Source organism: Ctenopharyngodon idella, chromosome 11, assembly GCF_019924925.1.
Source record: "Ctenopharyngodon idella isolate HZGC_01 chromosome 11, HZGC01, whole genome shotgun sequence".
Taxonomy (NCBI): domain Eukaryota; kingdom Metazoa; phylum Chordata; class Actinopteri; order Cypriniformes; family Xenocyprididae; genus Ctenopharyngodon; species Ctenopharyngodon idella.
Genome location: NC_067230.1, coordinates 22,494,983 through 22,521,489, shown reverse-complemented (window position 1 = coordinate 22,521,489; position 26,507 = coordinate 22,494,983). Strand labels below are relative to the sequence as shown.

General features: G+C 38.6%; 2 protein-coding genes across 3 annotated transcripts in view; both read left to right on the top strand.

Moving 5' to 3' along the window:
• igsf21a (immunoglobin superfamily, member 21a) overlaps positions 1-18,124 on the top strand; it is a 220,966-nt gene extending 202,842 nt beyond the window's left edge. Inside the window, exons 6-10 of one of the 2 annotated variants that reach the window (XM_051911709.1) lie at positions 61-541; positions 5,940-6,040; positions 9,764-9,956; positions 12,668-12,706; positions 17,602-18,124. In XM_051911709.1, the coding sequence (XP_051767669.1) occupies positions 61-541; positions 5,940-6,040; positions 9,764-9,956; positions 12,668-12,706; positions 17,602-17,678 (891 nt within the window). In that variant the 3' untranslated portion in view covers positions 17,679-18,124. The remainder of the gene's footprint in view (positions 1-60; positions 542-5,939; positions 6,041-9,763; positions 9,957-12,667; positions 12,707-17,601) is intronic. The other variant, XM_051911710.1, reaches the window with a different exon arrangement.
• Positions 18,125-19,084: 960 nt separating this feature from the next.
• On the top strand, positions 19,085-26,388 carry klhdc7a (kelch domain containing 7A). The gene is made up of 2 exons (XM_051911708.1): positions 19,085-21,222; positions 23,235-26,388. Exon 2 carries the CDS (start codon positions 23,332-23,334, stop codon positions 25,576-25,578), a length of 2,247 nt encoding a protein of 748 aa, XP_051767668.1. The 5' UTR covers positions 19,085-21,222; positions 23,235-23,331; the 3' UTR covers positions 25,579-26,388.
• The last annotated feature ends 119 nt before the right edge of the window (positions 26,389-26,507 follow it).

Here is a 26,507-nt window from a genome sequence, read left to right as displayed (position 1 = left end):
TAAACATACTGAAGTGTGTGAAAACTCGCACACTCTTTAACTTTCTGTGTGTCTTTCCAGGTGTACTTCAAGCGGGATGGGGAGTTGATAGAGGTGATCTCCTACGTTTCGCCCACTGTGGGTTATGAGGGCGGCGGCTCCGCTGGCGTGCGTGGAGCCAGACCTCTGATCAGCAGGGATCTGGATGACACTAAGCTGAGGAAGTCTCTATCTCTGCTGGGTCCGGATGGCAGGCCCGGACGCCTCAACACGGAGAGCCCTGGGCGGAGCTACATGGCCAAACAGCCCGGCCAAGAGCCCAGCCCGGCCACGGAGACCATCCCAGAGACAGTGGTAAGCCGGGAGTTCCCTCGCTGGGTTCAGAGTACAGACCCCCTGTACTACTTCAGCAACACGCACATTCCCCAGAGCGACGGGTCTGTGCTGGTTCAGGCCAAGCTCACCTGGACGCTGAATCCGCAGTTGGATAACGACGCCTTGTTTAGCTGCGAGGTCACGCACCCGGCTCTCTCTATGCCTATGCAGACTGAGGTCATACTGGGTAAGTCTTGCTTTTGTTGGCTTTACCATTGATGTGGCAGGATACAGATCTTTAGATCGATCTGAAAGAATGGTTTTTGACCTTCATTCTAGTCATTCACCTCCCCTTCGCCCGATCACGAGTGAATCTCTTTACATCCGCATCTGACAGATGCAGCGAGACCAACACTGGTTTCTATTTGTTGCTTAATTGCGTTACAGGCAAGCAGATTGCAGTTACTAATGCAGAATGCAAAATCTCCCAGTGACTGACAGGCCAATTCATTGAGCTGTCCGTGCAGTAGATTGAGTTAACTTAACCACGTTATTGGAAAAAGTCAACTTGAATTAAAGAAATCAAGCATAAAGGGAATCTCGCAGTGCACTAAAAGGATGCTGGATCTCACTGTTACAACCCACTCATAATTGTAACAAGAAAAGGTCTACCGTCCGCTAATTAAGACACTAAGGCGAGGAAATGCCAAGAAGCCTGTTGTGTTTTATATTTGTCGGTAAAATTGGATTTCACTTGTTTGCAAGTAATAAAAGTCATAGAGCAATAGCAAAAAAAGAATGGGATGCTGTCATACCTTTGTATTTTCATGGATGAGAGGCTATTTTTTTTTTTTTTTTTGTGCCTTTTTTGCTTTTAAAGCTACAACAAAGATGGCCTGATGATCCCATTATCACTTCAAAGGCAGCACTCACTTGTAGTCTCTGCTATCAGCCCTCAGAAAGAGGCGAGTGATGAGACGCAAGACAAGATAAACAGAGACATTTCTCTCACTTAATGGTAGAGGAGCAGTGCAGAAAGAGATGAAGGAGGGGAAAGGACAAAAATGAGCGATAAGACGAAGAAAGAAAGAAAGGATTGTCTAGAAGTTGATGCCGTTTCCATTCAATATTTCTCTCTCTTTCTCATTCTCACTTGTTCCGTCATTCTCGTCTCATTCCAGCATGATCTCCCTCTGTGTGTTTCATGGCTGCTATGACAGAAGCTTGCAATCCTTTTGCAAGAGAATCTGCTACTTTTACAAACGTTTACCTCTTACCATGAGAGATAGAGAGATGTGATTTTATTTTCCCTCAAACATGGTTCCCTGGTGTTTATGAAATAATCATTATAACCACAGGAAAAAATGACAGCAGAGTAAACTTTGATCGTATATAGCCATGATATACCAAAACGAATCATGGGATCTCTATGTATGAGGAATTGGTTTGTGCTAAATGACAAAGCTTAGCGAATAACACATCAATAAGTTGTTTTACTATATGCAGTTGGGCACTATATACTGTGCAACAATAGAAATTCCTCAGCTGGGAGAGTTTTTGCTTTACCGTTTATACTGCTGTAGATATATTCGCACACCTCTCAGTGGGCAAGACCTGTTATTTACACATAATAATGATAAATGGAGAAATTTGAAAATGTAGTGTGGGATGTGTCTCAAAGCCAGTCAAGATAAACAAGAACATGTTTTTTTAAAGGGGTATGATGCAAAGTGGTGTTTAGTATTTTGCAGTTGCCAAGCAATCATAACTTGCAACGTTATTAGTTCTACCATTTTGAATCTTTTGTTTTTAGCTCAAGTATTAATAATGTGAAGCTGTTTTGGTTTCACTTTATTTTGATGGTCCTTTAACACATTCTGTTGATTCTAAGTAACGTTGCACCTACATGTCTATTAACTCTCATTAGAGTATTAGTACAGTATTAGTAGACTTGTAGGGTTAGGGTTAGAATAAGTTGACATGTACTTGCAAAGTTACTTATAGTCAGTAGATTGTCAGGGGACCATCACAATAAAGGGTCAGCAGATATTAGTCTACTAATACTCTAATAAGAGTTAGTTGACATGTAGTTGCAAAGCTACTTATAGTTAGTAGAGTGTATAAAAGGGACCATCAAAATAAAGTGTTACCACTGTTTTTGCACTGATGTCAGGTTTGTTCATTAGTTCTGAATAAACTTTTATTTTGTTTTGCATCTACTTAGTTCCAAATAAAATGAGAAGAAAATTGCTTTTATTAGTAAAGTATTTAATTCACTACATAGGCCTTACAATTTAGAATATAAACTACGTTTTCATTGAATTTCCTTCAAAAATTCCTGTGCAGATTTAACAAGTGCACGGTTTCAGCATCAAAGCGATATTAGATTTTTTTGAATGTGTGTCTTGAGAGCAGGAACATTTGCTTCTGAAGCTGCATAAGGAAAGGAGGGTGTTGTATCTCCGCCTGCTTCATAGTGAGAGAAGTAAATTCGCTAGAGTGCAGGCCTAGAAAAGCCTTGGTAACTTTTGATTTTTATATTTTAACAAGGCCTTGTCTGTGCAACAATTCAATCCATAAATTTAACAGCACCTAGGTTTCTGAAGAAAAAAGGCAAAGTGCACTATTTCGGCTCCTCTTTGTTTTCACCCAGACAATACAAAACCAAAAATGTGCAGTTGTTGGTTTTAATTGTATCTTATCTCATACACTACCTTTTAAATGTTTAGTTTATTTGGTCAAAAGTGAAGTAAAAATAATAATATTGTGAAATATTGATACAAATGAAAATACTGTTTTTATTTTAATATATTTTAAAATGTAGTTTATTCCTGTTGATTCAGCAGCCATTACTCCAGTGTCACGTGATCCTGCAGCAATCATTCTAATATACTGATTTGCTCCTCAAGAAACATTTCTTATTGTATTAATGTAATTATAATATTTTTTTGCGGAAACTGTGATTAACCATGAAATATGGAAGTAAAGTCAGTCGCAACTTCTGTTCCATTCTGACTTTAATTAACAAGACTGTTTTGGAATAATTATGTATGCAATCACTCTAGTCGAGGGTTTCATTCCAGATAATATCCTGACACTTCCAGTACAGGTGATCCACTGTACTCGGTCCGAAAATGAGACGCAAGTCATAAGAGCATTCACAAGTCATAAATCTTTCACAGTTTTTAATATTTCCACATGAGATAGAAACATCTTGACAGCGACTCAAATTTGTATTACATTCACTGAATATTCATGAGGCGAGCCTCGCGCTGAGTTCTAAATGGATGCGGTTGGTCCATGGAGGCGGTGTTCTCAGAACGCTGTCCTCACCTCAGAGCATCACGGCTGGGCTTGTTGCCCTGACTTGGCTGTCTGTCAGTCATATCCAAATATGCAGTGATTCAGTCAGTGCCTCTCCATAATTAAAGCTGAGCCAGGCTCAGCAGTGAGGATTTGCATGGGTGAAGGTGCTACTGATTCAGCAAAAACACAGAAGGGGAATGAGTTATATTCTCACATCCAGAGGCTGGAGATGATCTATGCTGTACGCCAAGTTCCTCTACCCAATAGACAGATAATAAGTACGCAGATGTTTATTGTGGGTGGTGTGTGGGAGTGTGAATGAATCTGTGCTCATTCAAACAACCTTCTCTATTAAGAGTTTCAGTGGACCATAGAAGCACAAGAGAAGTTGACGTTTGAAAGTTTGGTCAAATGAGTCTGAGAAGAAAAGCAGGCTCAAGCGTGTCGGACATAGATAGCAAACATTCTTTGTTGGTCCTGTAACAACATTTCTATCAAACAATCATAGGTAAACCTAATTTTATTGGTTGTTCCAGGAACTTTCTTGGGTAAATTACATTAAGCCCAGCGTCATCACTTGACGTGGTTGCACAGTGTTTTCTCTTATTTCTCTCCATAGCGGCTCATAAAGGCCCCAGTGTCATACTCAGCTGACATTAACTTTGAGACTTTGTAGTTCTGTTCCCTAGTGAAGCCTGAAAAATCGACGGTTCTGTGACTCATCAGTTACTGTGCTTACGGTCGTAATCAAAAGTGATGATATGGGTCACCAAATGTTCCTCCTGGAGTTGGTCCCAGACATCTGGCCATCACTTCAAAAGTACTTCAACAGCAAGCATTTTATAAGGTTTTTTAGGCTAATTCTGTTAAAAATACCATTTAATGGGTGCAATTTTACCCTCTTTTTCTTAAAAAAAAAAATAAAAAAGAGATTCCAATGGCAGAACCGTTACCTGCTACCACGGATAGGAAAATGTCACAGCTCAGTGAATTTTTTTGTCAACTTCTGTGGTTAGGGCTTAGGTTAGGCAATCCAAGGTATTGATCCGTTAATTCATCCACTTGGTACGGAAAAGGCAGGGTCAGCCTTCAAGTGCCCATTTCTCTGTCAGAACACAGACCTTATCAATGCTCTCCTTTTGTTTTTGAACTGTTTTCTTAGGGAAAATCGATGGAATCATTGAGTCATGATTCATGCCTTGACAAGCTCTTAATCTCTCTTGTGTATTGCATTTCACATCTCTTTTTCCACTCTGTAGAGCCTGGCCGCTAATATCCCAAATCATTTCCATAATAAGAAAGCTGGCAAAAGAGGATTTCTGTGTATTCAGTGTAGTGTCCTGCCATAACTTGATTTATGTGTGAAATACACATTCATAGGACCCATTACAAATGTAAGAGCGGAAATCATAATCCATTAAGCAACACCAGGGGGTAATCATTAAACTGACTAAGACTGGCCTGATGCCTCATTAGCTTTTGCTGGACACTCTGTGGCTTGATTGATGGCTAAAAGCATGATTAGCCATTGTTTCACATAGTTCTCAGTAGTTGGATTATCTGTATGTGTTGTAGGAGCCAAAGCATAGCATTAGCCGTAATGAGGGTTGAAAAAAGGCCACAGTGGGATGTATTTTTGAACAATTTCAAGTCCGATTTGCCTTTACTAAGCTTCACTCTGGAATTATGTGTTAGTGCAAACATATGGCTCACAAAACTTGTTTTATGGTTCTCAGGGCTATGCAGAGTGGATGCTGGTAATCACAGTAAACGATGCAGAACCCCTTAACATGGGACCAGTCTGAGGCTTTCTCGCACTCAGACTGCGCCGTAATAAAGAGGCTTGCTCGCACTGCCAAATAGAGGAAGTTTTGCTTGAGAAACTTGTGGTCTCACTTTCCAGATGTACAAAATCACTTTCTTATCTTCCCCCTGAGTACACAAGAGAAATCCTCTGTGCCTGAGAAGGTCAAAATATGATGTTTTAACCTTCCTTTCCTTCATCACATCCCAGCCATTCTCTGAGACCAAATTAAACCCATCTGGGAGATTCGGTCCACACAAGACAAGGGAATTAGTTCTCTAAGTGTCTCTTATCTTACTTCCTCCACCGTTTGCCTTGCACGCTCTGTTTCTTCTTCAGTAATGAGTGTCTACCCAATTTAGGTCCTTGTCCCTCTTGGGAAATATATGCTCCTCAGCTATTTCAATGAAGGAAACCAAGAATCTCCAAGTTGACCTCCAAGTCAAACACCATGACTTTAGTCTGTTAACACTGTGCTATTGTTTTAATGTTACGCAACAAAACTGACTATTTTCCCTTGTTTCCCTTCATATAGCGGCTCCTAAAGGCCCCAAGCTTGTGATATCCCCTACCAGGGCAAAGGTAGGGGATACGGTTCGCATCACCGTCCAAGGTTTCCAGGTAGGATCTCCAGTGGTAAGTGCATGGGGGTTACGAAACCAGGGCCAAGTTCAGTTTTGGATACGAGGAGGTTTGTCCCACATGTGCAGTTAAGCCTGTGTGATGTACGGCTATAGTGACCATTCTTACAGAGAGTGCAATACAACACGTGTATCTGTCAGCTCCTGACCCCGCTGCTGCTATCCATGAGCTATCAATCCAAATGGTTCAGCCTGTCTGAGGAGGGTCGCACTGCATCTGACAAAATCAAACCGTTCAATCATGTAAGTTGCAATGAAATCAAAATAGAGGGTTTTCAAAGTCCTCTAAAGGTCATGAGAACAAAAACTCTGAAAAGTGATCTATTGAAAAACACTTTGGGCTGCAACTCAAAAAAAGACCTTGAGCACTCAAGGTTATTGGGAAGTACATATCGGCTGTGAGATAAGATAAGAGTCTATAAAAGAATAAGAATGCTTTTGTAAATGGTCTATAGACACTCAGACTGAGTGACAAAAATGCTCTATGGATGAAATGCCATTTAAGTTTTTTTTTTTTCTTTTTTTTCCCCCCAATTGATTTGTCTGTGGTTAGTGCTCTATATTTCATTGTCATCTCCATAAACACAGAACAAAGGGAATAAAACTAATGCGCTGTTGCATTTAATAAATCTCTTAAAATGAAAAACTGTCTGAGCCATAAATTCGCTAAATGATAACATGATTCACATTTGTTCCATTTAGACGTTTATCCGGTTTGCCTGCTGTTAGCTGTTAAAGGAAATAATTGGTGTTTCACAGCACTGCTAAAAAATAAAAAAAAAATAAAATAAAAAAATCGTAATAATATGGGTTTATTTTTCAATAAAAATATACAGAATGTAATAACATCCTTAAAACTAGATGCATTTACTTGGGAAGAGACAAGTCAAGGTTATTTTTCTTACCCCGGTGTCAATTAGGGTTTTCCCATTTTTAAGCATAAAATCTCACTAAATTGTGTTATATTTATTCTTAATAAGAAAAATAACTGAGTTAAGAAGTATTATCAAAAATAAACTGAAAAGTGTTACTATAATTTAGTAAAGTAGTTTATTTTCTTACTAAGTTCATAATAGCATATGCCATTTTACTTCTCATATAAATTTATCTTGTTTAAAGGATTTTTCAATAAATAAGCAAGACTTGAAAACTGATCAAGATTTTTATTAATTTTTTTTTCAGTGAAAAACCTATGCTTGGCAAGAAATAGCCCCGGAAATAAGGCAAAGTGATTTATTATGCTAACATTTGGCTTCTCTTTGCTAATGCTAAACTCCTCTCACTTGTGTTTGTGTTCTGTTTTGTATTCTCACCAGAAGGCATAAGAGCATCTGATTAAAAAACAAATCAGCTGTTTGTTGATGTATTTCACTGCAGCTTTCAGGGATTTTGCTGCTTTCGTTTGTTCTTGTCAAACTAGCTAGCAAAACAGGTGCGAGCACAGAGCTAGCCAGGAGCGTTTCACTGTCAACGGCGCCAAATTTATACTTGCTTCAATAGTCCGTCAGCTTCCACAGACTTAGTGAAGCAGGGAGATTGTCTCAGTGTAACTATCACCGTCTGCCAAGAGGTAAAAAAAAAAAAAAAAAAAACTTCCCCCAGCAGATAAACACAGCACAGTTTGGTGATGATCCACCCAATCTTTTTGACAGGTCTGACTCGGAGATGTGTCTAGCCAACAGCATTCAGGTGGAAAGAAATTAGACCCGATATGCTATCATCACTGAATCTACTTTATGCTATTTCATCGTTTGTGTCATGAATTTAAAGGAATGTTACAGTAGTTCTGATGTATCCCTCCTGGAAAATCCAGCTAGTTGGGTTCTAGATGGTTAAAAAGGACCATTTTCCTGTCTAAACTGGTCTTTGGCAGGTCTATACTGGTCATTAGCAGATTTAGACAATTCTTTTCACTGATCTTAACTATTTTTCAGCAAATCTAAACCGGTAATTTGCAGGTTACCACCAGTCACTAGCTGTAAAGACTGGTAGACCAGTTAGACAGGCAACAATCACAGTCTTAACATGTCAATGTCCAGTGAGACCAACTAATGACCAGCCTGGACCAGTTCAGACCAGCTTGAATCCATGTTCCAAAACATATAACTGGATTTTCAACAAGAATACCCTCTCTTTTTTGGATTTTGAGTGGAAAAAGCACTTAGATGAAGTTATCTGAGAAGGTAGAGGGAGTTGGTTGGTGCATGGGCAGGTTGTCTGGCAGATCTGTGTGTTTATTTCACCTACAATTTACATATTTGAAGTACATCTTTAAATAATAGAAAGAATGGTCACTATAAACAGGCTTGACGGGGACATAAATCCAGTTTGGATCTTAATATTTACACAAAGGATTTCAGAGGATTTAAAAAGCCAATGAAGATTTATTTGAAAGAACGTCTCCCTTATCCCTAGCTGCTCCAGAGCCCTGGGTTTCACATGTAGATAAGATAAATGTTAACACAGAAAACTAAATACTGCCCTGCAATTCAAATAATCACAAAAAACAGATTCAATATCCCCTTTGGTTTACTTTGGCTTTAGTAAAACCACCAACAGGTGGGGTCACATTGGTGTCTCCTTCATTTCTAATTTCAAATTTACAAGTACAAAGCATTTATGCTCTCCAAGAGCTTGTCTTACCATTACAGTACATCCTGATTTAAGCTGTGTGAGTGCCATGGGGGATATTTTTGATCTGGATCTGACCTGATTCCACCAGCAAGTGCAAACTCATTTCACTTCTGTCATGGTGTGAATGTGGAAGTCCAGTGACACACAGCCAAGCCACACTCTCCAATGAGCCATTATCAAAGGTCACCCAGACAAGCCACATGATTTTGTGAAGTTAGATGGTATGTGCCAGTCAGTCACTTATCACACCTAGAACATGGGTAGATTGGTTTGATCAGCAGGGGAAAGATGGATCTAAAATGAATCGGGATGTAGCCCTGGCTCAGGCACTGAGATTTTCTACCTTGTTTCTGGGTTTCATCACACCTGTCCTCTTGTGTAGAATCAAACGATCTTATAGTGAGCTTTCACAAGTATTAAAATCCAAGGACTTGTTCAAAAAGACATGAAAGAATTTAGTATTGTGTGAGTGGGCTTCCAGGCATAGTTGCAGACAATGCTATACACCATGGACCTCTGTAAAGGAGCGTATAAGAATATTTTATATTCTTTTGCCTCTTGTGGACTACCTGTTTAATGTGATTTTGTTTTTCATTGCCCTGCTAACAACCATAAAAACCCTTACATTTCGCTTCTGGATAACTCTATAACAAGAAATGCTTAAATTGTCTCCCTATAAATTTGCATTGCATTGATGAGTTGGTGCAAGATTTATATCTCTTATTTTTTTGTCCTTTCTTCCGAACTGAAAGGTATTGATTATTGATTGTTTTTTAAGTACAAATTTAGTAAGGAATGTGTTTTTGAAAATGGGTTTAAATTAGTTTTTTTTTTTTTTTTCGTTTCGTTTCTTCCCTAATGTCTAAGATGCTTTTTTGGGAGAAACATGTACAATTTAATAGCTAACATATTAAAAAATAAAAAAATAAAGTCTTTAATATTGGGCTGATAACTGATTTAGTACCAATATATTGTGCATCCCTTTCTGTATCTTGGGCTTTGACTAATTTTTTTTTCTCTTCATCTTTTTTCCTTAATGTACACATTCTTGTGTACTTAATACATTCACACACACTACTTCTAGAATGAGGTGTTTCCTGAGCCTCTGTTCACCTGGACGCGGGTGGGCGGCAGACTGCTGGACGGCAGTACCGAGAGAGATGGGAAGGAACTGGTGTTGGAGCGAGTGCCTGCAGAACTCAATGGCTCCATGTACCGCTGCACGGCCCAGAATCCATTGGGCTCCACTGACACACACACACGCCTCATTGTTTTTGGTAAGTAGCTCCAGCAGTAACTCCTTTTTCTATCCTAAATACACTAAATAAACTTCTTTCACTAAAAAGTTCTTTATTAGCTTTTGTTTTTGTCTATGATATTTTGTTTATGTAATATTTAAGTCATTAATTGAAGACATTAATTGAAACTAAAGTGGAAAAGTGGATTATTCCAAAAATTTGTGACCATGATGACTACATTAACACATGACCGTCAAATCTGCAGTACCTCTGAAATTTTTGGGTCACAGATATTAGGGATATTGTCTTTTGTTAGCACAAATATGAAATTGTCAGCATCTTGTTAAAAGAAAAATAGCCTGTTTTTGTGTGATTGCGTGACAGTTTCATTCCCCTGTGGTTTTGTCTAGCCATCCTTTGCTGCTGAAACAGATGCTGTGCCCACTAAGTCTTGGCTTTGTTTTCATTGATGTTAGAAAGAATTTGTTTGCTGACACTTGTGTGTGTGCGTATGTGTGTGTGTGTGTGTGTGTACGCATGCTTTGCCGCCCTGGACTAATTTCCCCCCTGAGTTTTCAAGGCTGTCAGGGTTTATGAGAGATCTGCCTATAGCGTGAGCACAGATCTAATCAAAGATGTGCTTTGGAAGATGAAGGACAGTCAGTGCTCCTCTGGATAATCTGAATGACAGCCAAGGCTGAGGACAGCAAGCTGAATACGGTTCACCATAAGGCATCAACATAACATTGCACTTGTGATCAATTGTTGTTTATAGCACATTCAACCAAATGCCAAAACAATTTTGACATAGTAAACAGTGTAGTAAACGTGTTCTACATCAGAACGGCGGCTCATTTTTGGCCAGATCCTGCGTCAGCATCACACGCATGCGTCGTGTTGCTCACATGTACAGCATCGGCCAATACTGAGTTGGCGTTCTGACGTAGAACCAGGAAGCGCCGCACTGTGTTTACTAAGTAAACAGCAGAGGAGACTGACAGGGAAGAGAAGAAATTGTTGAATAAAGTCATTATTTTTGTTTTGTTTTTGCACACAAAAAGTATTCTTGTCACTTCATAACATTAAGGTTGGACTACTGTAGTCACGTCGACAATTTTAACAATGTCTTTAGTACCTTTCTGGGCCTTGAAAGGTGCAATGATGTCGCTGCCTATGTGTGGTTCAGAAACTTCTTGGATTTCATCAAAAATATCTTAATTTGCGTTCTGAAGATGAACGAAGGTCTTAGGGGTTTGGAACAACATGAGGGTGAGTACTTAATGACAGAAATTTTATTTTTGGGTGAACTAATACTTTAACTAAAAGGGATAGGGCACCCAAAACTGAAAATTCTGTCATTATTTACCCACCCTCGTGTCATTCCAAACTCCAAATTTTGAAGAATATTGGTTACTCTTTACCATTCGATTACAACGAATGGTGCCTGGAGCTTTTAAACTTCAAAAAGGATGCAAAAGGGTCATAAATATATCATAAATTGTTCATAAAGTTGTCCATCATAAAGTTGTCTATATTTCAACCTGAAGTCATACAAACAGGTCATGTGAGAAACAGGCCGAAATTTTACTTATTTGATTATCTTCCCCTGCTAGTGAGTGCAACCAGATAATTGAACCAGTGATTTTAGACTGGTTTTGTGAACTGAATCAACCGATTCATTAAAAAGAAACATCAATGATTTAAATGTGCTGGTGGATGTCAAGAATTTCGGTGAATAGCTAATTGATCCGTGATTTATGGGTGACGTATTAAAGTTGAATGATACTTGTATCCTTTTTGAACCATGTAAGCTTCAGTCCTAATTCACTGTAATTGCCTGAAAACAGTTCCTTTTTTCTACGGAAGCAAGAAATGTGGTTTAGAAACATGAGGGTGAGAAAATAACATAATGTTCAATTTTGGATGAGCTATTGTTTTTGTGCATTCTTTGTGCAATTCTTTTCATTGAGACACAAGTCCACTTTTTTAGCATACTTCCAAAGTTAAGCTGAAACTAAGGACAACCTGTCCATCACTCCCTTATGCAGGCCAAATCTTCATTCGCATCTACAAATCGTTGGGCGGAGCACAGGAGGCCATTTGGTGGAAAGTGGTTCATTGGGGAGGACGTCACCTGGGGAATTGTTCACGTGGAGGAGCGTTAATGTCTATTTAACAGCCATGTGCGCCCTGCGTCATCATCCACCTCGTTTAAATTATCCTTGTGCTTTTGAATCTGAACACAGGTGGCACAGAGGGGAGAATAGTGATTAAGAACCTTTGAACTGGGCTACTATTGACCTGTCTCAATAGCCATTCATTAAAGCCCATCAGCTGTATTAAAGAACAAAGATGAGCATTTAGAAGAAAGGAAGCTTGTTAATAGATTTTTGCTGCTATGGTATCAGTCGAGGGGGCAGTTGAGGATTCTTGGAAAAGATTTTTTGTAGTTTTTTTTTTAAAGTTTGCTCATCTGTGCATTCACAGAGTGCTCAAAGTTCAAAAGATTCCAGTCTTTGGTGGATTTTACATTAAAGTCTGCCAAGAATAGTGGTGAACTTTATGAACTTTGGCTGCTGATAGCTCTTCAGTGGTATTCTAGTCTCATCTCTGTGAGATTTGTGGTTTTCATCCTTCATTAGACCACAAACCTATAATGGTTATCTTTTGTATTATCTACTAATACACTCTTTCTCTCTCCCTCTCCACCTCTTTATCACCAACTCCCCTCCTCTTCCTCTGTTCTGCAGAAAATCCAAGTATGATGAAAAACACACAGAATCCGAACAGTAAGTATTTGAATGCCTCAATGATTCGATTCCTTGGCTGCGTGAGCCTTTTGCTGCCTCTTGTTTGAGAAGACACTTTGATGATTTAAAAATTACAAAAGAGCAGTTCCACAGTGTTTTCTTCCTATGGGTGGTAAAATTGCAAACGTGTACAACTAAAGGTTTAAAAAAAAATTACAGAGATGCAGCAAGGTCAGAATACTGTATTCTACAATGCATTGCGCTCAACTTGATCTTCCATTTTGAGAATGACACATGAACCAAAAGCATTATCTCCTTGCCTGAATATTTGGTAAAACTTTTTTTTTTTTTTTTACAGAAAATTGGATTAAAATTTCCAAATAATTATTTATTTCTGAGAAAATAACTAGACATCAATCGATGAATTAAATAAGCAACAATGTAAGGTCATGTGCAGTGTTATTTAGTGTTTATATATAGTATTTATTCATTTATTAAGTATTTATTATTTTGAATTAACTTTTATTTTTATAGTTTCATTTTTCATTTGGTTTTAATTTTAGTTTAAGTTTTAGGAATTTTTGTCATTTTTATTAATTGTTATATTTCTATTTAGCGAGTTTATTACCTGCATTCAGATTTAGCATTTTCCTTCAGGTCAGTCCTATGTTCATAATAAAAAATCAGTTTAAATGTCCGATGTATTATCCTGTCCTTTTAACAGTTAAGGGGTTTTCCCGTGACTGACAGCGCTAGTCAAATCATTTGTCAGTTGCGTCTTGTTCCGTGTTCACAACAAAGTAAAAAAGTCTTCGCTACTGAGCGACTCACTCATAAAGACAGTCTTTGCCACCATCTAATGGCGTAATAATGTAACTTCTGTTGCTGTTCATGGCCAGAGACTATTTTTTCCAGTGAAAGGAAGGCTTTTAGTGAAAGTTTACTTCATGAAAATTGCATTGATACATATTTTTGGCTTTAATATTTGTATTGTGTGGTAACGTTTATAAAAGTGCCTAACAGTGCCCTTCAGCCGTGACTTATTCACAATACAGCACAGCCTCTCATACCTTATTGCTTACATATAGCAGTTTCGTATAGCACTACAGGTGGTATAATCGCAAAATATCTCAAATAAACTCAATCTCTAAATCTCAAATTAAACCCAATCATGAAGCAAGGTCAATATACAACATCCCATAATGTCATGTACTCGACTTGATCTGTTTTGACAGTGAATAGAATGAAACAGGAGTTATTTCAACCTCAAATATTGCCTTGACTGATTAATCTAGTATCGCCTTTACTTATTATTTACCAAGAACTAATATTTTTTATATGAAAAATTGGATTAAAAATGCCAGATGACCATATTTATTTCCTGAGAGGATAACTACACACCATTGACTGAATTACACATTATATAGCCTATACTGTGTATAAGTGCTATATGTTTCATAAACAGCATTTCCTACGCATGGTATAATTGCGAGATTGCTAAACTGTGGTTAGATAAATTACAGTTATACAGCCTGTAAAAGTATAGACTTTTATCTGTAATCATAGTGCGCATAGGAGAACACCAAAGATCCAATAACCAGTTATTTTGTAGCTTGAAAGGGTGCTGTAGTACACAGCTATTTAGATACTATCCATGGAAAGGGAAATGCCGTAATAGTACAGTTTTATATACTTTTTAATTCTTTCCCTCTTTGAGACTTTTCTAAAGCTGCATACTGTGTTTTTATTGTCTCTGGTCTCTCTCCGTCCTCTCCTCCTCTCAAGAGGCCATGTGTCTTGCGAAGGCTTGCTGCTTTCATCATTTAGATGCTAGAAGTGAGCCATCACTTACCAATGCACCAGCGCGTCCACAGCAAATATAATTCAGTGATGGATTACAGTTGTTTTATACATTCAGTGCTGGCTCATTTACAGTTTCTTAGAGACTCATATGTAAAGATGAAGAACTGTCAGGCGGAGGGGTGGAAAGGAGGCCTTTGCCCTTTTTTTACTATTTATGTTTTTCACTTATTCTTTTTTTTTTTCATTCTCTCTTTCGCCTCACCCGAAACCTCTCACCGCACCACTTTCCTCTGCTCTGCCGCATCTACGGATGTAAATTTGAATATGCAAATGCGGCAGGGCAGGTGTGTGAGAGCAAGGACAGAATCAGGTCAACGTGAGCGCTGATCTTGAGTCGAGCCTCAGATGCCCCTCGTATGCAAGTCAAATGGCTTGTAGAACAAGGCCTCGGGAGGTCACCATGTCTGACATGTGTCTGAATCTCAAACACCCTCTCGACTCACAAAATAACACCCCAAAGACTCTAGTGCTCACAAATGGCCTGCAGTCTGGAATTCTACTGCTGTATCCTTAATTAAAAAAAAAAACAAAAAAAAACAAAAAAAAAAAACACTGGGCATGCTCAGAATGGCAAACTACCACAGTACTTTACATACATTTGTTATACTTTTCACTGTATGTTAATTTCTGTATGCATTGGATAGGCAGATGGCCTAATGCTTTTGCCAAAATATGCAATATACTGTACATCTCAAGCTCAGTGCATGAAATACATGCAGTACACCACACTGAAATGTCTCCTTTTTGACTTACTATGTGATTGAACTGCCAAAAGTTAAGATGTTTTTAAACAAAATTGCATATTTAATTTAAAATATTACTTCAATTAAAAAAAAAAAAAAAAAAATTTAAAATATGTTTTTAAAGTATTGAATAGTTAATAATATTAAATAATTTAAGAATTACATGTGATGTTATGAGGTCATGTGACGACAATGTAGCATACTATTAGAAATCTATTTATAATTTTTTTTTATTATAGAAAGTATGAAGTTACACTTTATTTCGATAGTCCTCTTTAGACATTCTATTAACTATAAGTAACTTTGCAACTACATGTCAACTAACTCTCAATAGATTATTAGTAGACTGTTAGGTTAGGTTTAGGGTCAGTAGAATAAGTTGAAATGTACTTGCAAAGTTACTTAAAGGCACAATAGGTGATTCTCTACAGAAACATTTTTTGTTATACTGGTTGAAAGTCTCCTCGTATCCTGATAGCAGTCACTATGTTAAACGATCTAAATGTATTTTTATAAATGTATAACATCTGTGGAAGGCGTAGGACCCTAAAATGTTCATCCAATATTTATTTTCAGTCCGAATAAAATAATACGTTGTCCTACCTGCCTGTCAGCGTATATTTTGACATACCCTCACGCACCCTGTTCACGCAGACATCACACGTCATCAGCGTGTTTCATGCTATGCTTATGCAAGACGTCAGTCACTGAGCGCCCCAAACAAACAGCAGCCGCCTATTACAGTTCCTACCGAATCAAAACAACAAGCTTATGCTGCGTTCACAGCATAACTACCGTAATTAAGAGATGGTAACCTGTGACGTTCTAACTGGAGCTGTTCAGGCAGACTCGGAATTATGCGTTTCTATGTCAACAGTATCAACACCTAAATGAATCTGCAGCAGTCAGGTACAAGCTCTTCAAATTGTTTAACTTTACGTTCATTATTATTGTAATGTTATGTACTTTGACACATGAATTAGTTTTACACCATCTCCTGTGACACTTTGCCGAGAGCAGCTGTGCGTGTGCGCGTTCAGTGTTTTGGAGGAGGCGTGGCTTTGGACGGCAATTTGCAAGGAGGGTGGGATCGTATGCTTTCAATGCTAGCAGGCTAACGTCAGCATTTCCCAGATCACCATACTGCACCTTTAAGGACTATCAAAATAAAGTGTTAGCAGATATTAAGCAGACAGTCTACTAAAACTCTAATGAGATTTAGTTGACATGTAGTTGCAAAGTTACTTATAGTTTGTAGAATGTCTAAAGAGAACGATTGAAATTAAGTGTAAAGAAGTATACAGTATATACTGTGCTGTGGTATGCTAGTATTCCATTCTGAACATAACCACTGAGTTTTGACCATAAAAGGAAAAATGTATTCATATTGTGGAAATAAAGTGATACTTATGTTATATTAATTATAGCACTAACACCAATGTAAGCCATAAAAGTAGAAGTAATGTTATATATTACCATTTGTTTTGTCAATGAAAATGAGAAAGATGGTAATAAAATGACTTTAGCACTGAGTATTTCTCATAATACTTATGATAGCCATCATCATTTTGTGCTTATTGAACGTTGTGTAGTATGCATGAATGTTCTGGCCCCGCTGATCCACCACCGCCGTACAGCTCGTTCAGACCTTTTAGAGTGCATTAGACGATTACAGCAAAGTACCTGAGAATATTAGCTCGCTCATACAGCTTTCATACTGTACCTCGGCTAGAGAAGTATCTCACGCAACTCTGCTTGTTCCAGAAATGAAAAGTTTGTCATTATTTACTCACCCTCACCCTCAAAAAAAGTTGTCCATATGACTATGCAGCTCAAATTAAATAGTCCACAGGTTGGACATCAATAACATTAAATGTTATGGCATTCAATGTTTTGCTTATTTAATTTGAGACCTGCATAATGATTTGTATGAATTATTCAATTTGAGATTGAATAATGAATAAATGTTAGACTCCTTTTCCTTACACTAATCTATTGTGTAGCTTGGAATATAGCACACAAATCATGTAGATTATTTTTTAAGCTTTCTTTTGTCCTTTTTGAAGCCTCACCATGAATTGCCGTTTATCAACTAAATCCGCATAAAGACTTCTCAAAATTCTCCTTCTGTGTTCCACAGAAAACAACATCATAAAGTTTTAAATTGACGTGTGTGAGTAAATAATGACCGTTTAATTTTAGTTTAGTTTGTGGGTGAGATATCCCTTTAAAACAGGGCTATGTTTGTTTCAAACCCAACAAACCAAGGATTTAGACGAAGGTGTGATGAGCGTCTAGTTACTTTTATTTTCTATTTTTTTCTTTCAGATGGAGCTCCTGGTTTGCACAAGTTTGGACTGATATGCCTGCCACTTATTCTCACAGTGACTGTCGAACTGACGTGAATATCCTTGATTCAGCCGCACACAAACACGCCTCCTCTCCAGTCAGGCACACACACACACTCACACACACTTCACACACATGCACACAAGCCTTCTCCAGACCATGACTAAACCTACCTTGCTTTCATCTGTGGGAGAACCTGAACCCCCCAAAAGGGGGCGCACCATCCTATTTTTGTGAGAGAAAAAAAAAAGATCCAGATGGAGATGATGATAATATCGCTGATTTAAAAATAAGATGAAATGAAAATAACATGCTGAATATGAGAAAAAGCACCACCTTACCATTTGCCCCTTTCCGCACAGACAGTTTTGGTTTTGTTTGTTTTTTTGTTAAACTTGCCTGTCAATCAACAGAGACCTGTCCTTTGGAAAAGCAAAAAGGCATTTGGGGTTGAACAAAAATCTCATGTGTGTGGAGAAAGACATTAAGGAACTGTGGGTTGCTGACAATGCTGACTATCACTTCAACTCCAACTAGTCGTCTTTGAGTTGCCTCCATAGAATTGCTGCACACTGGCACAAACAGGACTCGAACATGCCCCCTTTTTAAGGACCAGGTTTTACGCCATTTGTGTTTTTTGATCACAGTATTTTTCCGTTTTGTTTTATTGAATGGCTCACGGCTGGAATGTAACAAAAAAGAGACAATACTAAACGTCCTGTGACATTTTATTGCAAAGAAATGGAAGATCCTCTTTTTAAGTGTATTTTGTGTACATCCCTGTAAATAATGAAAAGTATATTACAGAGCAGAAAACAAAAAAATAATAATTAATAAGGGTTTGGGAGAAAGATGCAAGGAGGGTACAGCAGATAATGGCTTTATTGCGTGTGTCTGGTCATCCCCAACCGAAATCCAACCCAGGCTTTTAGAAAAACTGTGAAATCAGTGGCCTTTCTATGATCTGATTTCATGTGTTCAGTATCTATGACATCCGTGTGACTGTTTTCAACCGCAGAGGAAAGACGACAGCTTTTCTCGGGGTTGTTGGTGCATGTGACGTCCGAAGATGATTTCCCCTCCTCATCTGTTTGTCGCCTACCTGTCCTTAAGTTTTTGTCGCATATTCAGTGACCTGCATCGTGTACAGTCCTTCTCTCTAATCTAACAGTTACTGCTAGGATCATGTTAGCCACCATTATGGCCCCTCCATCCCCCAAAGGAAGCTCAAGTGAAGCCAAGTGTAAACAGGGTTGTTGCATTTGTTTCATATCACCTGTATTAAAAATGGAGATGATCAACTTAAAATGACTGGAGTGTGATTGTCCGTTTGCCTTTTTTCAGTCAATACTATGTGGTGATAGAATGAAATCATAATCATCATCATAGGTAAGTTCTGTGACCAATTTGAATCTGCTTTAATGAATTGAGAAGATCTCAATTACTGTGTTTCTCTGTTATATCTTTAGTGGCAGAGGAGGGACGTCACCCAGAATCATGTTTGTCTAAGGGCCTTTCAGTAGGTGCATTGTGGATGACAGGACCTATATATCAAAAAAGTACCCAATGATACACTCCAACACTTTTATATTGTTGCCTACATTTTAAATTTACCACTATGCTGTTTGGGAGCCCATATTCTCAAAAAAAAAAAAAAAACTCAAATCTGTATGCACAGATTCTGTCCTATTTTTCATTTACATATATACAGACCACAAAAATGTTACACACACACATTTAAATGACATACACCAATCAGGCTTAACATTATGAGCACTGACAGGTGAAGTGAATAACACTGATTATCTCTTCATCACGGCACCTGTTAGTGAGGGATATATTAGGCAGCAAGTGAACATTTTGTCCTCAAAGTTGATGTGTTAGAAGCAGGACAAATGGGCAAGTGTAAGGATTTGAGTGAGTTTGACAATGGCCAAATTGTGATGGCTAGACGACTGGGTCAGAGCATCTCCAAAACTGCAGCTCTTGTGGGGTGTTCCCGGTCTGCAGTGGTCAGTATCTATCAAAAGTGCTCCAAGGAAGGAATAGTGGTGAACCGGCGACAGGGTCATGGACAGCCAAGGCTCATTGATGCACATGGGGAGCGAAGGCTGGCCCGTGTGGTCCGATCCAACAGACGAGCTTCTGTACTCTCAGATTACTCAATAAGTTAATGCTGGTTCTGATAGAAAGGTGTCAGAATACACAGTTTGTTGTGTATGGGGCTGCATAGCCGCAGACCAGTCAGGGTGCCCATGCTGACCCCTGTCCATCACCGAAAGCACCAACAGTGGGCATCAGACCTGGACCACGGAGCAATGGAAGAAGGTGGCCTGGTCTGATGAATCACGTTTTCTTTTACATCACGTGGATGGCCAGGTGCGTGTGCGTCGCTTACCTGGGGAACACATGGCACCAGGATGCACTATGGGAAGCATTGTTGCAGACCATGTACACCCTTTCATGGAAACGGTATTCCCTGGTGGCTGTGGCCTCTTTCAGCAGGATAATGTGTCCTGCCACAAACCAAAAATGGTTCAGGAATGGTTTGAGAAGCACAACAACGAGTTTGAGGTGTTGACTTGGCCTCCAAATTCCCCAGATCTCAGTCCAATCGAGCATCTGTGGAATGTGCTGAACAAACAAGTTCGATCCACCTCGCAACTTACAGGACTTAAATGATCTGCTGCTAACATCTTGGTGCCAGATACCACAGCACACCTTCAGGGATCTAGTGAAGTCCATGCCTTGACGGGTCAGGGCTGTTTTGGCAGCAAAAGTGGGACCAACACAATATTAGGAAGGTGGTCATAATGTTATGCCTGATCGGTGTATGTGTTCATGTTGTATAGTGAAGTACAGCTTGTCTGGAAATAAACAGGTTAAACTATAATTTATGCGTAACTTATCATAAAAAATACATTTGAAAAAACAAGCAAAATAGAAATATATTCGGTAACACTTTACAATAAGGTTCATTAGTTAAGCATTAGTTAATGTATTAAGATGAACTAACCATGAGCAATACATTTGTTACTGTATTTACTAATCTTCGTTAACGTTAGTTAATGAAAATACAGTTGTTCATTGTTTGTTCATGTTAGTTCACAGTGCATTAACTAATGTTAACAAGATTTTAATAATGTATTAGTAAATGTTAAAATTAACATTAACAAGATTATTAAATGCTGTAGAAGTGCAGTTCATTATTAGTTCACGTTAACTAATGAACCTTATTGTAAAGTGTTACCATATATTCACTATGTATGTTCTTGGCCTTCATTTGATTAGCATTACTATTCTGATATCATTACCTGAATTCTTTGTGATTATATTTATTGCCTACTAAATATTCATATTCTTTTATTTACCCTTTTTAACAGACTTGACAATTAGCAAACTGTTCTCCCAGAGTAATACATTTTTTTTTTTCTCTTTCTCTTTCAGATGTTGTATTTAATATGCAATGGTAAATAATCTTGATTGTCTTCATAAACCAAAAACTTTTTCCTACCTACAGCAATGCTTCAGGAGATGGAAGTCATTAGAGGAAGATATTTCAGCTATGAATGTGGCTCAGCCCTTGATGGTCTTGTTTAGGTTTGTCCTCTGCCACCCTGACTCACTCTGGATGTCCTCATGCAAAGTAATCTCTGTCCTTTTTTTTTTTTCATTCACATGAATTGCAATTTAAGCTTTTCTAGACACACCATGTATTAAAGGATTAGGTCTAAAGCCTAGGTGGGAGAGGTGGTTTTATGGGCTTAATAAAATCAGGAAGATAGACCCCTTGCTATTTCAGCTCAAATAAAAAAAAAAATTATAACACAACTACTTTTAAAATAATAAGAAGAATAAGAATAATCATGTTGCTGTATTTATTATGTCAGCTTTTGTCTGTAGACAAACTTTTAAATATTTCGCTTATGATCATTTGAAATTAATATTATATATTCAGCTGCTTCTGACTTAGATTTGATGGTCTTCAGGAATTTCTGGATCTTTCCTTGATTAAAAAAATGAATAATGAATATGTCAGTTACAGTAATGGAAAGTTTATAAATTGGATTTTAATATTTCTTCTCTGCCTGAACACTCTCATTCTCATGCTGTTAAAAAGTGTTTACAAAATTATCACATTTAAGTGTTAAGTTCAAACAGCCATCACAAACATAAGGTGTATTAAGGTGTTTTTACATTTCACTCCTAATTTGCTTATTTAATGACTTTAATAATAAAGTGTGCTTGCAGATTTTACTAGTAATCATTTTCCACAAGTGTAGAAACCTCATTATATAAGTGCCAAAATAGCCTGTTATCTTATCAGAAGGCAATAGTAGTGATTTACTTTGTTTGGGTCCCTTGGAAAATTAAATCACCAGGAATCCATTACGGAGTTCTTGGCATAGTCTATTATATCTTCTGTAATACATATGTTTAGTTGTGCTGTAGCAAGCCATGAAAGTATCTCTTTTGGGTGCCAAATGATTTTGGCATAGACTATCTCCAACAAAACTAAAATACATCTGGATTAGTTTGGTCTGACATTAACTTGACACTCATTATGAGTTTCAGTCTATTATTTATTTCACAATTCTTTTCCACAACATGTTGCAAACTCTATTGCGTCTCTGGATTTAAAACTCCTCATTTGACATACGATAGAAGGGACAGAGGGGTAGCAGACCTTTGTGACACTTCTGTCAATTATTCAGGAGTAAGCACGCTTGCTGGTTCAGGTTTCCTTAGTGCAGCTACAAGACAGCTATCACATAGCAAAACAATGTCTGTGACTAACAAGGACAGCATTCAGTCTAGCAAAGTGTTTATGGCTTTTCTAATCATTTTCTCTGATGGCAAGTCAACCATATTACAGTTGTTGGCATTACGGGTTATGATATCTTACATTGTACATGGTGTTTTTTTTTAAGAGTATGCAAATAATGCCTTTGGCGAATGCAAAGCTACCTCATATCATCTCTCAAAGCCTTGCTAATCAGCAACACTGCTGTCATGTGTTCATGGGAAAGAACTTTGATCCTCAGCATTTGCTGTACAAACAGCAGCATCCTGGTCATATAGTCTTATGTTTGTCATTTATATGTAGTATATCAGCCAACTCCACCTCTTAGGCAAAATTACATTTACCATTCTCACTGATTATGTTTGCAATAGAAAGGGTTTGGTATCTATTTTCATAGTTATATAGACATATCACCTATTAAAATAAAATATTCTGGTGTGAACACATTCATCTCTCCAATGTAATTTGCATGTCTTATGTTTTGTTTTAGTGGGTTGTTTTTTCTCTGCAATGGAGAAAAAAAAAAAAAATGTTACATTTTAACAATATGTAAGCTGACTTGATAACATTTTGAAGGTTTTTATTGCAAAATGTAAATATAATGTTAGTTCTTGAACCAAAGTAAGGGGTTTTAATCACCTCCAAAGCCTTGGTGAGATGTGTTTTCATAGCGATCACCTGCACCAGGTGGAATGATTCTGGTCCCCGCCCTTAGAGAACACAGGATGCAAATGCTCTTGTTGTACATATCAGGTTTTTAGTCACCCTGTGGGAGGAGAGACAGCTGACAGTGTTCTTCTGCTTGCAGATACTAAACTACAACCTACACTGGCTGGGATACACTAGAGAAGAAGCTTCAAATAAAATCCAATGTCCAGCTGACCACTATATATTTCACTTCAGAGATGCAAATTGCAGAATTGCTCGGAGTGCACTTTGACATGCATCTCCTGGGAAAACTGACTCTGTCTGTGGCCACCATGCTATTTGTTTCCTTGGTTTTTAGATTCTACAACTCCAGGACACGAAACAGACAGCAGGGAAGTGAAAGAAGATACAGCGCATGCAATACTGAGCAAGAACCACAGAGTGAATCTGCAAAGGAGGTGTCTGACAGGGAAAATCATTTTCAACCATCTTCAGAGAAAACCTTGCAAGAAAGCCTTAAAAATGTTGCCTTGGAAAGGGCCCGGCCTGAAACCATGGACTTGGACAGTTGTTCAAAGGAGGAACCTGCAGGTAAAATCAACACAATTGAGGATATAATTGAGGCAAAGAATGTCAAACCGAGGTTAACCTTACAACTTCCTGATGGAAGCGAAAAAGGTCCAGGAAGTCTAAGTGGTCGGCGATCCCCGTGCCTGGTCAAGACGCTGGAAGCTGGTACAGGTGTTGGCAGGGAGTTGAGGCAGGATGTTGGTCACCAGGGCATGTTTTCGAGTTTTCAGTCAAAAGCAGAAATTAAAGTAGAGAATGCTGACGTTATCTTGGATGGGCATGGGAATCGTAGATCAGGCGTCCATGGAAAGATCTACGAGTACTACATAGAGTCCTCTTCCCATTTCATCTCAGATTTAAGCCCCACCCAGTCTGTCAGTCCAGTCTATGGTCAAAATGAAAGTAGCACTTTGTTTAAATCAAAATCATTGGACTTCCTCAATTTCAAGGACCGTTCCCGATCACCAAGTCCACGACCTTCTAGATTCATAATGAGAGATCTTGAAATTACTCCACGTTTTACTAACGAGGCTCCCTCGACTTTCAAACCGGAAACTGTGAGGTACAGAAGGCAAGTAGTCATCCGCCAGGACAGCTATCTTACTGCAGCCATTGACTCAGAGCTTCCAATCCCCTTGCCCACAAAGAGGACTTTAACACCTCGCAGCTGTTCTCCAGCACAACCCAGTGACATCCCTTCAAGCCTGTTAGACTCTGATATAGCTAACCTGGAAGCGCCAGAGGAACCACAAGTCGAAACTGTCGCCGGAGCAAAATTCTTACACTTTCCAGAGAACGTGGGGAATGCAGAACTCGAGAGTCTAGCAGGGAAGCTCGATTTAGGCAACTGCTTGGAGGCTTTAACACTTGCTAAAAAACACGGTCACACTGCCCTTCAGCAAGCTGCTCTCCGTGTCATGTCTGATAATTACCTCCAGGTCCTCAGAGACCCAGGCCTCTTTGGCAAGCTGAAAGCAGGGGAGCGTGATCACATCCAAACACAACGCATGAGAGGAAGGAAGTGGTTAGTGGTTGCAGATATGGAGTCCCCGGACTGGAGTAAATGTCTGTCACAGTCTACAGATTTAGAGTCTGAATCAGTTAAGACATCCAACAGAATGTATTACTACGATGATTATAAGGACACATGGCACCTTCATTCCCACATTCCCCAGGAGGTGTTATCTAAAGGTTGTGCCATGTGCACCATGGATAATTATCTGTTTATCGCTGTGGGTTTCCAAGGCCTGGACCGTGAAGCGACCCCTTCAAAGAAGGTGTACTGTTACAATCCAATGACTTCAATTTGGAGTGAAATAAGCCCCATGAATGAGGCAAGGCCTCACTGCAAACTCGTGTCTCTGCAGGGCCATCTTTATGCCATTGGAGGGGAATGCCTATCAACAGTTGAGCGCTACGACCCCAGGACAAACCGATGGACCTTTGTGGCACCCCTTCCTAACGATACGTTTGCCGTAGCTCACCGGGCCACGGCTTGCAATGGTGAACTGTTTGTTGCAGGCGGCACATTGAGGTACACCCTCTTGCGCTACAATCCCAAGACCAACACGTGGCGAGAGACCATGATTGTGGGCAGTAAGGACAAGACCACTGAAATTGTGGCTGTGAGAAACTTCTTGTACCGTTTTGACGTCAATCCCTTGGGCATTAGCGTGTATCGCTTCCACGCAGTGGCCCGGCTTTGGTACGAATGCTCCTCGATCCGTCTCCCCCATTGCACTGCTTTTCAATGTGTGACTATGGACAACATTATCTACTGCGTGAGCCGTCAGTTTACCTTGAGGTTTCTTGCAGACGAGGTATCTCCAAGCTTTGTTGCACATGATTTGAAAGTGCTATCTCCGGCTAAAGGAATTTTGTTTCCGTTCATCCTTGTGCTGCCTGAGAGGGCCACTCAACAAACTTGTGTTTAAACAGGGTCAGACCTTTCGAGTAAGAGGTTGTCTGGTAAGAACAAACACTCAGGATCATATAATGCACGTTAGAGGAATGTACTTTTCCTTAATTAGTTGCAATTTAGATGAATTATTATTATCCAATTATTGTACAGCTAGATCACAATTACACAGCACTTGCAGATAAATAAATCTGTGAAGGCTATTTATTTGTTTGGGCCTGATGTCTAAATCAACCTTTAAATCCTGAAAATGTCTTGTGCAAGTGCTTAAAATGTTTCAGTAAATATATCGCTTTTGAAACACTGTGGATAATGTTAACCAATCAATACTGTGTGTAGAATAAATCCGAACTGCAATTGCGGAGATGGCATCATAAACAACATGAATGGCTGCCATTACTACAATTTATGTAAGCTGGCTAATTATATTCATAGCTTTTGTATATTTGCAGTTGTTTCTTTGCATATCACATATGATAAATCTTATATGATACCAGCATATTTTTATATAAGATGTAATGTAAACTATTGGTTGTAATATGTTTTGTTTTACTGCATTTTCACTTGTAGTCTTGTCACAAGAATGGGGTTTCTTTTAGGTCAGTGGTTTTAATCATCTCTGATTTGCCCAAGCATTTTATGTTAACACTGCAAATCACAGAAACACACAGAGGAAAAGTTTATCTTTTTTGTGTTTACCATTAAACAATATATGGAGAACTAATGACTTTATGGGTAAGGAAAGAAGAATCTAATGCTTTGCCTCTTCAAGCACATTTCTGTATCTTCTGAAGAACTGGGAATAAAATTCTTTCATCTGTTGTAAGTCTTGGTTCTTGTGTTTGACTTCAATAAGTAATAAGTTCTGACAAAATGTGCAGCAAGAGGCTTTTGTGTGACAGGATCTTAATTAAATTTAAATGCAATTATGCTGTCAAAAGCAAA

Bases quoted from the DNA above. Each gene is read 5' to 3' on its own strand.
- klhdc7a (XM_051911708.1), top strand. From the start codon at position 23,332: ATGCAAATTGCAGAATTGCTCGGAGTGCACTTTGACATGCATCTCCTG.